The sequence below is a fragment of the Chlorocebus sabaeus genome, chromosome 15, assembly GCF_047675955.1.
Source record: "Chlorocebus sabaeus isolate Y175 chromosome 15, mChlSab1.0.hap1, whole genome shotgun sequence".
NCBI classification, from domain to species: Eukaryota; Metazoa; Chordata; class Mammalia; order Primates; family Cercopithecidae; genus Chlorocebus; species Chlorocebus sabaeus.
The window spans coordinates 41,517,167-41,532,869 of NC_132918.1; the positions used below are offsets into that span (position 1 = coordinate 41,517,167).

At 41.0% G+C, this 15,703-nt stretch overlaps 1 protein-coding gene across 1 annotated transcript in view; it reads left to right on the forward strand.

The window, feature by feature from the left end:
- WWTR1 (WW domain containing transcription regulator 1) overlaps positions 1–15,703 on the forward strand; it is a 142,004-nt gene that overhangs the window by 102,508 nt on the left and 23,793 nt on the right. Inside the window, exon 4 of the mRNA XM_008008746.3 lies at positions 13,298–13,500. Within this exon, the coding sequence (XP_008006937.2) occupies positions 13,298–13,500 (203 nt within the window). The remainder of the gene's footprint in view (positions 1–13,297; positions 13,501–15,703) is intronic.

Genomic DNA, 15,703 nt, shown 5'->3' on the forward strand with positions numbered 1-15,703 from the left:
ATTGAGGGCAGTCTGTGACTGACACACAGGTAGTTTTAAAATGAAATTATGATGCTTCCATTCATTTGTTCCCTACTCTTGCATCTTATAAAACATGTAATTCTTTTTTTTTTTTTTTTGAGAGGGAACCTTGGTCTGTTGCCCAGGTTGGATGCAATGGCGTGATCTCAGCTCACTGCAACATCCACCACCCTGGTTCAAATGATTCTCATGCTTCAGCCTCCCCAGTAGCTGAGACTACAGGCACACACCACCACGCTTGGCTAATTTTTGTATTTTTAGTAGAGACGGGGTTTCACCATGTTGGCCAGGCTGATCTTGAACTCCTGACCTCAGGTGATCCTCCTGCCTCAGCCTCCCAAAGTGTTGGGATTACAGGGGTGAGCCACTGTGCCCGGCCAAAACATGTAATTCAAAAGGATAAAAATAAATAATTGAATTAAGTTGGGGTAAAGAAGGACTGTGGCTGAGAAAAAAATAAAGCCAGGGAAAAAATGCATACCATGGGGCCTTGTGTGGTTGCTAGAGGTACCTACAGATTTGGCTGTGAGATTCCTGGGGTGTTGTAAAGAAGATAATATGCTCTTTTATAGGAGTCAGATCACTCAAGAGATAAAGGCTTTCATGGTATTGAAGAGAAATGTAGTTTTTCTAGATATAGAGATGTAAGAGGGAGTTCTCCTGTACTTCCCCATAAGTCATCTAGACTCTGTGATCTAGGGGACAATGTCCTTAAGAAAAATTTCCAATAGTGGCCGGGCACGGTGGCTCACACCTGTAATCCCAGCACTTTGGGAGGCCGAGGTAGGTGGGTCATCTGAGGTCAGGAGTTCGAGATCAGCCTGGCCAACATGGTGAAACCCCGTCTCTATTAAAAATACAAAAATTAGCTGCGCATAGTGGTGGGCGCCTGTAATCTCAACTACTCGGGAGGCTAAGGTAGGAGAATTGCTTGAATTGGGGAGGAGGAGGTTGCAGTGAGCTGAGACCATGCCATTGCACTCCAGCCTGGGTGACAGAGTGAAACTCTGTCTCAAAAAAATAAAAAATAAAAATAAAAATCCAGTAGTGAACACTAAGAATTTTATGGGGGAGGTTTTCTACAGTCTTTTTAAATACTGGGTGGTGGCATGATCTCAGAGCACCAGCCAGTGTTCACAGAAGACCAAAATGAGTGTATACTACATATACATTTTGATTCAAAGATAACATTTAGAAAATGTAGAGTTGTAATTTTTTTGTTGTGTGTTTTGTTTTCATTTTTAAGAAGGAAGCTCCTTTTGACATACCTTCTCAAATAAAATTTAGAGCTACAGGCTTTTATTTTGTTTTGCTTGGGATCAGAATCTCCTCTTTGTAAGTGTTTAAAAGCAGAACTGCTTTGGTTTCTGTCTGTTCCCCCATCCCTGCCCCAAACCTTATTCCTTTCCTTCCCAAAGATCCTGAACCACTTTACAGGGCTGAGAGACAACAAACTGACAGGCATTGATCCCAAGGAGTGGCCTCTTTCCTTCATGGTTGGTTTGTTTGTTTGTTTTTGAGGCAGAGTCTCACTTTGTCTCTTAGGCTGGAATGCAGTGGCGCGATCTCTGCTCACCGCAACCTCTGCCACCCGGGTTCAAGCAATTCTCCCGCCTCAGCCTCCCGAGTAGCTGGGACTACAGGCGCGTGCCAACACACCCAGCTAATTTTTGTAATTTTAGTAGAGATGGGGTTTCACTGTTGGCAAGGCTGGACTGGAACTCCTGACCTTGTGATCTGCCTACCTCGGCCTCCCAAAGTGCTGGGATTACAGGCGCGAGCCCCTGCAACCTGGCCTCCTTCACGCTTTTTAACTCACTTCACTGTGTGCCCCCAGAGCTTCTTCGTCTCTGGATTTCTTCAGAATTTTAAATTTTACCATAGAGTATGAAATAATCTGGCAGTTTCCCATGCAGTCCAAGCAGTCAGCTGGAAGGAGATTTCTATCAGTCTGTTTTAGAGGCCAATCACAGTGCTCACCACAGGCAAGAGGCCGCAAGGGACCTGGTCCCAGCCCCTCACCCTCTGCTCCTCAGCCACATGGGCTGCTCTGATTTTGCACAAGTACTCCACGCTCACAGTTTCCACCTTAGGATCTTTGTACTTGTCCCCCACCCTGATTTCCATACTTCATTCAGATTTAGAGCACACATCACTGCTTCACAGAGGCCTTTCTTAACTTCCCTGCCTAAAATAGCTCCACATTTGTTTGTTCAGATCCCTTATCAGTAAAATTATTCTACACATTTGTTATAGCCTGTCTTTTCACTAGACTATAATCTCCTATAGGGCAGGGACCTTACTGTCTTGTTCATCATTGTATCTCTACTTCCGAGAAACGGGAATGAATAGCTAGGTGAACCATAGATCATTGGAAAGAAAAAAATCATCTATAGTTTTATAAGCCAAACACCACCACTATTAATATTCTAATACTTTTCATTTCAAAGGTAATTAACTTTTTTGGGGTTACTAGATATCCTATAAGATATGGATACAGTCCTCAATGAAATGCATGTATATACAAACTTCCGAAATTTGGCACTTACTTCTACCAGATTTCCTAATCTTGTTACCCCTGGTTAAAATCTTGTTTTGTTTTGTTTTTTTCCTGAGTGGTCCTGGCCCAGTGCAAAGCACCTAAACCAAAGTATCGTTTTTGCTAATTTGATTGCTGAAAAAAGGCTATTTCTTTAATTTGCATTTGTGTGATTCCTTACGAAGCTGATAATTTGCCATATTTTATTACTAATTGCATGTTCTCTTTTATGAATTGTTGAAGTCTTTTGACTGCCTCTGGGAATCTTAGTATCTGTTACATGCTCTCCATAATAAAGATGTGTACTAAAGGGGCATGCTATTAAAAAACACATGCACACATTAAAAACTAGCAACTCACACTGGCAACTTTTCCTCCGTTCCTTATGGAACACAGCTGTGGATTCGTTTTCTCTTAGCTTGGGCTGCCATACTTTGCACCTGGAGTAGTTTTAAAATGATTCAGGAAAGCTAACCAATAAAAAGCTACAATAAACTCTCTACTGACTAATGAAAAATAAATGCATGAATCAGAGTTTCCATTTCCTGCTGGATAAAAGTATACCTATTGTCTGAAGATAATATAACAGTTTTAGTTGTACTGCTATTGCCCAACCATGGAATTATATTCAAAATCACAAGGAAAACTTTGTGAAGCAGCAAAGTGAAGCACTAAATTTCCTCTTTTCCACAGGCTAGACAATTGTTTTTCTACATTCACTAACTCCACAGAGGTGCTTCCTGCCACAGGCCACTTGTGATAAATCTTGATCTATCCCTGCAATCAAATGGAGTCAGAGTAGCGCATTCTGATGCTGCTTTAGGTGGAAGAAAGATGATTTCTTTGCAGTCAAAAGGATCCAGAAGAAATCAGCCTGCCAGAAAGCTGTGATTTTTTTTTTTTCCGCTAGTCTTCCCTGGATATATTATAATGATCAGAACTAATGTCTGAATCCTTTAAATGCCAATAAAATATACATTTGGGGTAATGCAGTTATTATGAAAATATAAAAGCCAGTGTTACAGGCATTTCGATTTTTACACCTGAAAAAGCAGAGTTGCCTAGATACTTGCACATTGGTTTGTGGACTACATTACTGTTTGGATGGGCAGACAGGATAGCAAGGAGGAAAATCATTTCCTGGTGCTAAAAATTCAGGGTTTCCTGTGAAGTAAATGAAGCTTGGGTTACAAGTCTAAAACTAGACAGGCTTGGGGCATGTGGAGAACTGAAGGCCCATCTGGCAAGCTTTGGGGTACCTGGAAGTGGTTTTAAGGCTTGAAACAGTCAAGCTGGGAAAGTGTAGCTGAATGAACATATATTCCAGAGCTCTGTGCCTTATCAACTGAGCCGGCTGAGAAATTTTCCTGCAGTTATTCTCACCCAGAATTGGAATAAAGGGCTCAGTGTGAAGTTGGGATAGTACAACTTCTCAGTTTAATACTTTACAGATTTTTGGAACCAAATGCACCCTGAAGTGAAAAGCTGCCCTTTTTTTTTTTTTTTTTTTTTTTTTTTTTGCTGACCTTGTTGGATGGCTAATACTGTTTCTGGGAAATAAGAGAAACAAGCGGCTCATTGTTGGCAGGAGCTGAGAGAGACACAAGGAGGGCGAGAGACGCGTCTGCAGCCCTTTTTTTCCCCTTCATTGTATCGTGACTGAGTCAAGGCTGGACTGTGGCTGGGTTTTTCTTCCTACCTCTGTAGACATATGTTTTCCATCAGACAGGGCTGCGTGACACCTGACGTTGGCCAGTTCACATGAGTTAAGCCATGGACGGCCCATAAACAGAGGAAAAGACCCGCAGCTGCACCAAGACACTCTTGATGCTGAAATGTTTTTTAAAGCTTGGTGTGGCTGGGTCTGCACATGCCTCAGAAACGATTTACACCTGTATGTTTTGGCTTGCTTCTTTGAGTTGCATATCATTATCCCCCCAAAGCCGCTATGGCCAGAAGGTCTAGCATTTGCTGATGGCAGTACCTCTCCTTTCCATATATATAAGTCTTTCTAAATTATGAAATGTGAGTTTTCAAAGTTTATTGTCTTTTTTGTTTTTTGTTTCTGGAGGATTAAAAAACAAAGTGCTCTACCATTTCTATAAAGTGAGATCACACAAATGGTGTCATCAAAACATGCGATTCACATTGATCCCATCATTTTAAAGTAAATTAGTTAATTTAAATTGTCTGCTTTAGACGTTTTTATGAAATAGGGAAAAGGAAACACTACTTGGACTTTTCACCAAATTTAACTTATCACGTATATTTTGATGACTGTGAAAAAAGATTGGGCAGTGATTGGTGATCCGTGTAGCTGATGCCAGCGGTAGCATTCTAGCAGGCGTTCTGGGCTTCCTAGGTTTGTCACAGCCTGTTCCTGAGATCTGTGCTGAGGCATTTAATCTTCCAATATTCCTCATCTCTAAAAAAAGTGAATTAATCTAAATCATTGGTTTTAAAATCTGTCCCAGAGTTCCATGCTAAAATCTCAGGGGGATGTGAGCAGAAGCTAACCTTAGTTAGTGTTCAGTTTCCAAAAGCTGGGCCCTGTTCAATGTGTTTTAAACATTTGTTTAAAGTTTCAGCATGACACTTGAGAAGTGCCTGAAGGGAAAGCAGAGTGAAAGCGCGACCAAGAGAATTTAGAGAAGACAGTCAAAGGTGCCAATGTTTAAGTGCTCATTTCCTCAGCTGATGAAAGAACCCTGGGACATAAGGATAGCCTCTGCTTCGAGCCATATACTTGGCTCTGGAGAAGGATTCTACTACTAAAGAAAAGTTTGAGAACCATTGGTCTAAATGGACTGAGACCCTTCTATCCTGAATTTCTATGGTGATAGCACAAAGTCGGGAAAATACATGGTCCTCACCTGTAATGAGTGCTGTGGGGAAAGTGATAGGTTTGTCAATCGTGAGTGAAACTCAAAGTGAAATGGGGCTAAGCAGGGAACTATGCTTTGGAAGTAAGAGGAAGCAACAACTAGAATGTGGTACTCTTTAAATATTCCCATATGAAACTCTAGGGGTAAGGGTTCAAATGCATCCTCAAGAGAAGAAGAGTTACGGGTGGGGCATTTCCATTTTTTTTCTGAGTTGTCATCTTGATTATGTTTCTACTTGAAATTTAAAAAGCCTATGATGATCATTTTCCTATAAATGGAACTGATATTTTGTTACCAATTTCTAACCCCCCTTAACCTTACTTTAGGAAGAATGTATTTAGTGCCTACTCTGTGCCTTAATCAGATTTGAAATGCACTAAAATTATTTTTGTTCCATTTTTGTAAGAAAGGAAGATCCGTATCATTGTGATTGGTCCCGAGGGGTAGGAGGAGACTTGGCTCCTTCCCAGGTCTTCTTTATAAAGAGCACAAGTCCAGGAATATGAGAGTTAGTTCAAATCACAGGAAGAGAATAGTTCAATGTTTCTTAAAAGAGCTTCATTTTCAGGTGTATGGCTCAACCAGGAGTCCAACAGGAAAGGTTTTTCTGACTTTCACACTTAACCAAATGCATGTTTATGGGTGATATAATGCAGTCATATATCATATATATGACATAAATGTCATAAGTAGTGCTTGATTTCCTTTGAAAATTACAGAGAAAATGAATATGTAATATTCCCATTCCAATTATCATGTAATATGGATACGAAAGGACAACCACCTAGTTATAATCTAGGGAGGATGCACTGACAGCTAATCTGGATAGCCTGACAGTTCTGAATAATGAATGGTCATTTTGTAGTGGCACCTGGTTCTCTTTTTAAGGGAAGGCATTAGGGTGGAAATAGGAAATTTGAGTTCTGCTGCCCTGAGTTAGCCCTAGGTCCATGGGCGGCCACAGGCCTAGAATGACAAACCATCTCATTTGCCTGGGACTTCCCCAGATTTAGCACTGTGACCTGTGTCCTGGGAAACCCCTCAGTCCCAGGCAACCCAGGATAATTGCTCATCCTCTGTGACAGAGAAGACAGAGAATGAGGTGATTGTAAAGCTTTGCATTCTAACTTTTGGAAGCTCTTATGCTCCCCTCTCATGTTGGGTTTAGGTTCCTGGAAAGTGTTTCTGATGAAGTTTATATGAACTTGCCCAAATATCAAACTGAATTAAACCCTTGTTCCAAGGAGGAAGTTTCCCAGATGCCATACCAAGTGCATTATCCAGTGTGTGTCTTTGAATGCTGCATATTTACCTATTTTGAAGAGACTGCATTCAGGTTTTAAAAACAACGTCAGCCTCTACCTGTTCTACTCTTTTTTTTTTTCCTTTCGAGATGGAGTTTCACTCTTGCTGCCCAGGCTGGAGAGCAATGGCATGGTCTCAGCTCACCACAACCTCCTGCCTCCCGGGTTCAAGCGATTCTCCTGCCACAGACTCCCGAGTAGCTGGGATTAAAGGCATGCGCCACCACGCCCAGCTAAATTCACCTCAAAGTGCCAAGAGTAGAGATACCTCCACTGAAAAGTTTGTTGTCAAAAGGAGAGAGGAGGGAGATGCAACAAGAAACACATACTAGCCTAAGATATTCATCTTCACTTTCCAAGACTCACATGTGAACTGGGGAGAAGGATTTGAAGGGAGTCAAGTAATTGCTGCGTCTTCTTAGGGCTTAGGTGTGACTTCTAGCCACTGGGCGCCAGCTGTTCTTTCCATAATCCACTCAGAGCCAGCCCCTTACAGGCCTGTCTGCTATGGTTTTCGTACTTGAGCTTACCCTTATGGTTTTGTTTTCTTCACTTGGCGTTGTATATGTGTATGTGTGTAACTAAACCCTATTTTAAAAATGAGGGAAGCAAGCCCAGGACATAGAAGAGCAAGCCACTGAAACCCACTGAGGCCAAAAAGACATTTGTGAAACATTCCAGGAGGTGCTCTGGGCAGCCTCTGATTCACTGGCCTCCCTCATCGTCTGCAGCTCCTGGCTTAGGGAAGCTGCCAAAAGCACTTTCTCTATGAGCTGTGGCTCTCTGTTTCCTGGTGTTCCAAAAGGCAAAAGTTCAGGATTGAAACCTTTACCTTTTCCATGTTTGCTTCTTATACAGCAAATCTTGTGCTGGCTTAGAATTGAGTCCAGGGAACTTCCTCGCCTTGAACACACACTTAGAGCTTTGTAGAAATGACCAAGTGTATCCTTGTCGCAGGCAGCACTCACCAGAGGGTCATGTCCAACATGAATAACCCCCACCACCTCCCCATTCCCGTGTTGACCGTTTGCTTCACCAAGGACACAGTCATTGAATTGTATCTCAGATGCCTTGGCACAGGTGGTTTTTGTTTTGTTTTGTTTTGTTGTTTTTGTTTTTGGTTATGTTTTCCTTTATAATGAATAATACCAATTAAGTGTTTCTGGTCACAAATCTGCAGAGCATGGTTTTATCAATTTCCTAACACAGAAGAGAAAGCCAATTATTCCAAAAAGAAAAAAAAAAAAAGAAAAGAAAAAAGGAAAAGGAGATGAAAACAATGAAAAAGAAAAAGACAAATGGGAATCTAAATTTAAATTCTGACTCTCTTGGAAGGAAAAACAGAAAAGATGTCCCTGCTTTAGCTTTGATGCATTCCTGCTTCGATGGAGAAATCTTCTGTTTGGGTTACTCCTTTCTGTGGGGACTGGCAACAGTCTGGAGCTGATGAGGTCTTTAGCCTTTTTGAGGCAGTTTGTGGCAGTCTGCCCTAATCCGGCTTGGCCTCAAATACTGCATTTGGAATACTCTGACTTTTCTTTTCTTTTTTTTTAAGTTGGAGTTTCGCTCTTATTGCCCAGGCTGGAGTGCAATGGCGCGATCTCAGGTGACTGCAACCTTCACCTCCCAGGTTCAAGCCATTCTGCTGCCTCAGCCTCCCAAGTAGCTGGGATTACAGGCACCCACCAACACACCCAGCTAATTTTTTGTATTTTTAGTAGAGACGGAGTTTTACTGTGTTGGCCAGGCTGGTCTCGAACTCCTGACCTCAGGAGATCCATCCACCTCGGCCTCCCAAAGTGCTGGGATTACAGGCGTAAGTGACCTCACCTAGTTCTTTTTTTTTTTTTTTTTTTTTTAATGGAACTATTGTTCTCTCCCTAAAATGTTCTGGAATATTATGCCAAGGAGTATTTTGTTCATCACAAATTTAGATGTTTTGTCTTCCCATGCTCTGCTGAGGACTCTGTTTCTCTTTTTCTCTGCCTCAGGCCTCCTCTGCCCTCAATGTCAAAAGCAGTGGTTTTAAAGAATCTCAACCACCAGTGAAGCTCATTAGCTCCAATGTCAATGATGGTTCAGTATGGTTTGAAATTAAACAACTAGAGGGAGCAGAGAGGCAAGTTGAATCATGGGTTCCTCGGTTGAGTCAAGTCACCTGGCTTCTAGGATACTGACCAGTTTTATGACCTTGATAAAATTCACTTTCTCTGAGTTTTGGTTTCTTCATCTCCATAAGGAGAGGTTGCACCAAGCAGAGTCTCAGCTTTGACAGTCTTGATTATAGTCTAAGCTGTATTTGTTGTTTTTCAGATAATTTGGGGCTTCTTTCTTTCATTCTACCAAGAAAATATTGAGTTTGATGCTTACATGGCCATGTTTTTGTTTTATGCTTTTTAATTTTTATTTTCACTTATGTTTTACATTAAAAGATAAATTCTTGTAGGAAAACTTAAAATAGTACAGAAAAAGAGAAGAAAGATCTCCCATCCCTGATACCCGGTTTCTTCTGCAGAGGTGCTCGCTATTGCCAGTCTCAGGTGTATCCTTCTGTGGAGATTTGCTACACATGCATAATATGCCCCACCTTTTCTAACCGCAGATAGTAACATGCTTATACATACAGTTGTGTCCTTTGGGCTTTTCCCCTTCTGGACGATCTCTAAGAAACATTGCAATCGTCATACAGAGTTTCTCTAAATGGATGGACCATATCTCCCACTGATGGACATTAAGATAATTTTTTATCTTTTGCAATTATAAACAATACTGTTTTGAATATCCTTGTACAAACTGCTCTGTTGGTATGTGCTTTACTTTGAAAACAAAGCTATCATCTAAGTTCCACTCTTTTCCAGACTCTACAGTTAATAATGAGAGATGTTTAGTCTGAAAGATCAAATCTAAATTAAGTGGAAGAAATCAATGTCTCCACCATTACTTTCTGCGAATATCTCATGTAGGGGCAAGTGTTTTGAAGACTCCCATAGGTATGGCTTGGGAAGAGCTCTTCTCCAAGTCTGAAACTCCCCCAGATTAGGACTCAGATATTGATAAAATCTACTGAGCGATATCTGGTTGCTATGTGGCTTTGAGTAACACAGTAGTACATTGCTTGTGAGTACGCCCAATGCAGCATTTTGTATACCGACAAGGGCAGTCTACCTAAGTGACTGATGATAGTCCTACTAGAATTTGTTATGTCAGTAAGTTACGAGGCCTGAGTCAATTTTAAAATTTTTCAAAGTATCTAAAAGTCATAAAAATTAACATAGGGCTGGGCGCGGTGGCTCATGCCTGTAATCCCAGCACTTTGGGAGGCTGAGGCAGGTGGATCACTTGAGGCCAGGAGTTGGAGACCACCCTGCCAACATAGCAAAATCCTGTCTCTACTAAAAATACAAAAATTAGTGGGGCAGGGTGGCACACGACTGTAATCTCAGCGACTCGGGAGGCTGAGACAGGAGAATCTCTTGAACCTGGGAGGCAGAGGTTGCAGTGAGCCAAGATAGCACCACTGCACTCCAGCCTGGGTGATAGAGTGACACTCTGTCTCAAAACAACAACAACAACAACAACAACAACATAGGGTTAACAACCTGTGCCTTTGCAGCCTTTTTTTCCTCACCTGGGGGTTTCTGATACCAGAACTATTGGACATCTTTTTTGTCTTTAGTAGGTGTATCAGATACTACCATATTAAATATAACTGCTAGTAAGAACATACTTTTAGAGAAGGTTCAGAAATGGCTGTTCCTTGAAATAATTATCATTCTTCCATCTGCGCCTCTCTTCCCTGGATGACATAGGTTTCAAGAATTAAACCCTTCTGGATGTCTGGATTTTGTCTTACTTGAATCTGTACTTAAGATAACTTTTCCCCTGTGACACCATCTGTGCACAATCCTTTACCTCCCACCCCAGGCCTTCAAGTAGAAGTTGTAATTATACTATAACAAGCTCTAGAAGTGAAATACTCATTTCAGGTTTTTCAGCATCAGTCATGACTGTTTTTTCTCTTGTTCTTAATCTAAGAGGGTAAGAAATGCCCACCTGGTTTTATTCATTCATCAGATCGTTTCCTGAGCTTTCCCTGTGTACCTGGGATTGGGCCAGGAGGTGAGAATCCTTGGTGGCGGGCTTAATTCTAAGAGGGAAACCTAACTGTCTAGGCAATATACGCTGATATCTTCCCTTTTACTAGCATGTTACTGGGCCCAGAGTTGTAAATCTATCCACGCTGTCCTCGAACCCTCCCTCTTAGTAACGCAAGCAACATTTGGGTCCCTATTTTGATGGCCTGCTATGTGTGTGGTACTTTCTTGCAAACAATTGAAAGCAGATTGTCTGTACAGGGTTGCTCTGAGGCTTCAGCAATTGTTACTTTTCTTCAGTCTCAGATGCGACAGAAGGTGGCTAAGGACAGTTGGATGGGGTACAAGAGGATCTCGATTTTGGTCTTGGCTCTACTTGCCACTAACCAGGGCACATCCCTTAACCTTTCTGGGTTATAGTCCCTATTCCATAAAATAAGAGGATGGACTAGATAATCTCCTGGGTTCCTTATGTAGCCTAACAGTTTCACATTCCATAAGCCACACATAAAAATCCATCTCATTTCTTCATACCTCCCTTCCACCAGCCCGTTAGTTCTCATGAAGGCAGGAGCTACTTTTCCAAGTTTAAGCCCAGTGCACGACACACAGCAGGAATTGCAATAACAATTTCAGTGAGTGTATGAATAAAAAAAGAACATTTTTATCCCATCTTCACCTCCATCCTGGAGAAATTTCTGCCATTGAATTCTTCCTCAAAGAAATCTATTCTTCTCTAGAAAAGCCTCAGTGTTGGTATTGTCTTTCAAATATATATATATATGTTGTTCAAATATACAAATATATTATACATTTAATACATACATTTAATATATCGAGGTTTGGGCTACTTAAATTCATTTAAGGAAATTTACTTGTAAATCATATTTCTACATAATATCCATAGCAAACTGAAGACTAAAAATATTTAACTTAAGCCACCGGATGTGGTGGCTTCCACCTGCAATCCCAGCACTTTGGGAGGCCAAGGTGAGAGGATTGCTTGAGCCCAGGAGTTCAAGACCAGCCTAGGCAACATAGTGAGATCTCATCTCTATGTTTAAAACATACACATATATATGAAATATTATAAAAATATATATTATTAAGTGTTTTAAAGTTAGTGATACTAAATATAGCAAAACTTGAGTATTTTTTTCTCAGAAATGAAATGAGTATATAAAATTATACCTTCTTGTCTTTGATGTTGACCTAGGAGGAAATAGACTGAAAAGCATGGTTTTCTTCATTACATGACATCACCCAGCAGAAGTTAAGCAAATTTGACTGGTAAACAATTTTGAGAAAAACTAGCACTTTTAAAAATGCATTTTTGTAGAAATACCAATTATAAAATTTATTTAAGGATTTTAAAATTATTTTTGTAAAGTGAAGTCCTTTTTTTTTTTTTTTTTTTTAAAGACAGAGTCTCGCTTTGTCGCCAGGCTGGAGTGCAGTGGCGCGATCTCAGCTCACTGCAACCTCCGCCTCCTGGGTTCAAGTGATTCCCCTACCTTTGTCTCCTGAGTAGCTGGGACTACAGGCATGCATCATCACATCCAGCTAATTTTTTTGTATTTTAGTAAAGGCGGTGTTTCACCATGTTGGCCAGGATGGTCTCCATCTCCTGACCTTGTGATCCGCCCGCCTTGGCCTCCCAAAGTGCTGGGATTACAGGCATGAGCCACTGCTCCTGGCCGTAAAGTGAAGTTCTATATGCTGTATGGTTGTTAAATGCAGATAAATAAAGAATTTTCAAAAAATTTAAAATATTTCTCATGTCTTTATCCAGGCACAACATCTTTAGCATTTCTGCGTAATTTTTTTTCTCACTAATTTCTCCCTTTGAAGAGACAAACATTTTTTTCTCAATCAGATATTTGTTCCTGAATTTAGCTCATAGCTCAGGCTTCCTTGCGGCATGCTTTTCAAACAAAGGATTAATGAAGTCCTCTTTATATGTCGACTCCTGATCTAGGTGCTTTGTGGTACATGTTGCTTATCAGTTCACTGGTTCGTGTACCAAAGATCACATGCCCTCCTTACCTCTGCCATAAACACACAGATGTACTGAAAAAGTATACACATGCGCGCGCACACACACACAGATGATCTGGTGAAATTTTCTCTTAAGTTGTGATAACCTTTGTGGAATTTGCTTTAGACCACTATGTTCTATGTAAGGCTTAAAGTGTACTCTAGACAGGGAAGTGTGAAATGAGATTTTAACACAAACAAAAGCCGAGACTAGATGAGTCAGGATTGGGGCCAGTATTCGAGCCTCCATGAATTGAATTAAGGTAATAATTACTTAAACAGTAATGGTTAACAGGAAAGTACTTTGGAAGGAATCTCAGGAATTTATACTCCAAAGCACAAAACATTCTGATGGTCTATTTTTGATAAGGTATTGTGGGCCCTGGTCATTAATCTGTATGTTCTTCCCTCCTGCAGTGATGAATCACCAACACCAGCAGCAGATGGCCCCCAGTACCCTGAGCCAGCAGAACCACCCCACTCAGAACCCACCCGCAGGGCTCATGAGTATGCCCAATGCGCTGACCACTCAGCAGCAGCAGCAGCAGAAACTGCGCCTTCAGAGAATCCAGATGGAGAGAGAAAGGATTCGAATGCGCCAAGAGGAGCTCATGAGGCAGGTATGGCCTTCCATGGTGTCTGGTGGAGGCTCCCTGGCCTTGGTGCCAAAGCTGATGGATAGGTAGCTGCTTACCTTCAGGGTAATGCTTCTAGAGAAAAAGAGAGAATAGGGCTCCAAGCCCTACTCCAAGCCTCTTGATTAGAATCTAGTTTCTTCTCTCAGTGTTCTGCCTGCATTTTCAGAACCAAGTTTAAGAGTACAAGGATGAGCTGTATTATCATGGCTGCCTTTGACTTCTACTGCTAGTCTTTAGGAGGAGAGAAAGGAGAAAGTAGAGAGATAAGAGTCTGTTGTTGTGTAACAAATTATTCCAAAATGTAGTTGCTTAAATAGCCATTTGGTTATATCACACAATTTTGTGGGTCAGAATTTAAAAGGGGCTCACCTGGGGCTATTCTTCTGCTCTACATGGCATTGACTGAGGTCATTTAGTGGTATTCAACTGGTAGGTGGGTTGGTCTGCCTAGTTCACGATGGCTTTACCTAAGTGGGTGGCATGATGGCGAGGATTGCTGGAAGACTGGGCTTAGCTGGAACAAAAGCCTGGGATCTATGGTGTGGTGATCTCAGAGTAGTGGTACTTATTACACAGCAGCTTGGGTTTTCAAGAAAAAGCATTCTAAGAGACAGGAAGTAGAAGTTGCCAATTTCGTGGGGACTGGCTCTGGAAACGGTCATGGAGTCGCTTTTGCCATACTCTTTTGGTCAAAGTAAGTCACAGAGAACTACCCTAGATTCAAGCAGATAGTGGAGTGGATGTTCCTCGAAAGAAATGACAAAGAATCTTGGTCCACCACAGAGCATGAAAAAGAGGGAAGCTGAAGGGAGAATGAGAAGGGAAAGTGGTTTGTATATGGACTCCAACAGAGTGCTCTGATTGATGCCTGGGCATCAATCAGGCACTTTTGTGCCATACTCCATTCATTCACTTTTTATTCCCTCACTCAGGAGTATGTTACCATGTGCCCTCTGTGGGTCAGGCTCAGTGCTGTACTTCAAAAACGATTACAAGAGAATCCCTAAAAGAACCCACAGTTCTCTCCCTGTTTCAGTGGCTTGGTCTATGGAAGAGCAGAATTCTTTCTTCTGTGTTGCTAAACTAATATAACCCATGTTTGCAGGTCTCATACTTTTTTTCTGGCTACATTTTGGGAAGAAGCACTTCAGTTTATTGTTTTAACTTTGCAGACTTTGTTTTGTGACTCACATGAAGCAAGATACGTGAATAACTTCCTTTTGCTACTTTAGAGAAATCAGAGAAATAAGTAGTTTTAACGTTCCAGAGAACTTTCTTGGAGCAGAGCAAAGGACTGAGCATGTTAGAGTAAACGCTGTTTTTATAAAGCTACATTTGATGCTTTCAGAAATACACATTGACTTCCATAAATGAATAATGTATTTCTCATCAAATAAATTCCGGGATATAAGAAATCTATATTGTGTGAGGTTTAAAATGCATGGTAAATTAAAATCATTTCTCAGATATAGTCTTTGAAAATGAGGAAAATGAATATAAATTGTGCTTTGTTGCTCAGCTGAACTTTCCTCCAAATTTGAGGCATACAACTTAATAATTAGGTAACTACAGTTGTCTTTTTTACCCTGAAGATTTATGTTTGAACTTTCACAGTTATTTCAGGCTAACGGTTGTTTATACTGATTTTAGATATATAGTGTTATATTTCTTGATGGGAAATAATTGTGTTATTAATGGTTTTCTGTCTTTGAATAATAATTTTATTTGGAATAATTTTTCTATTTTATAATGTAAGGTAAACAGTATTCCAACAGCATTTTACACAAAGATGTGACCATTCTACAAAGAATGACTTGCTTCTCTGTTTTTGCGGTTGTGTTTCTCTTTCTCTTGCTTCCCCACCTTCTTTCCCACGAAAGTATTTCTGAAAAGGAGTGGGAAAAGTGCCCCAAATTGTTTCCTTTATTCTAGCTGTAAGTGCCTTTGAACCAGGATGTAGTACTGATGGTTCATATTACAGAAATGCCAACCAAGTTCCTTAAATGCTGATCCTTGGAGGCTGTGGAACGCGGGGCGTTGTGCTGCATCTTAGTGAGCAATTGCAGTGTGTATGAAGCAGGAGAAAAGGTTGTCCAGATTTGCTCACAGAGGCTCACGTAGTTCAGCCTTGACTCTGTGTGTGTGTGTGTGTGTTTGTAGTTAGGAGGAGATGGAATGGTGGAGT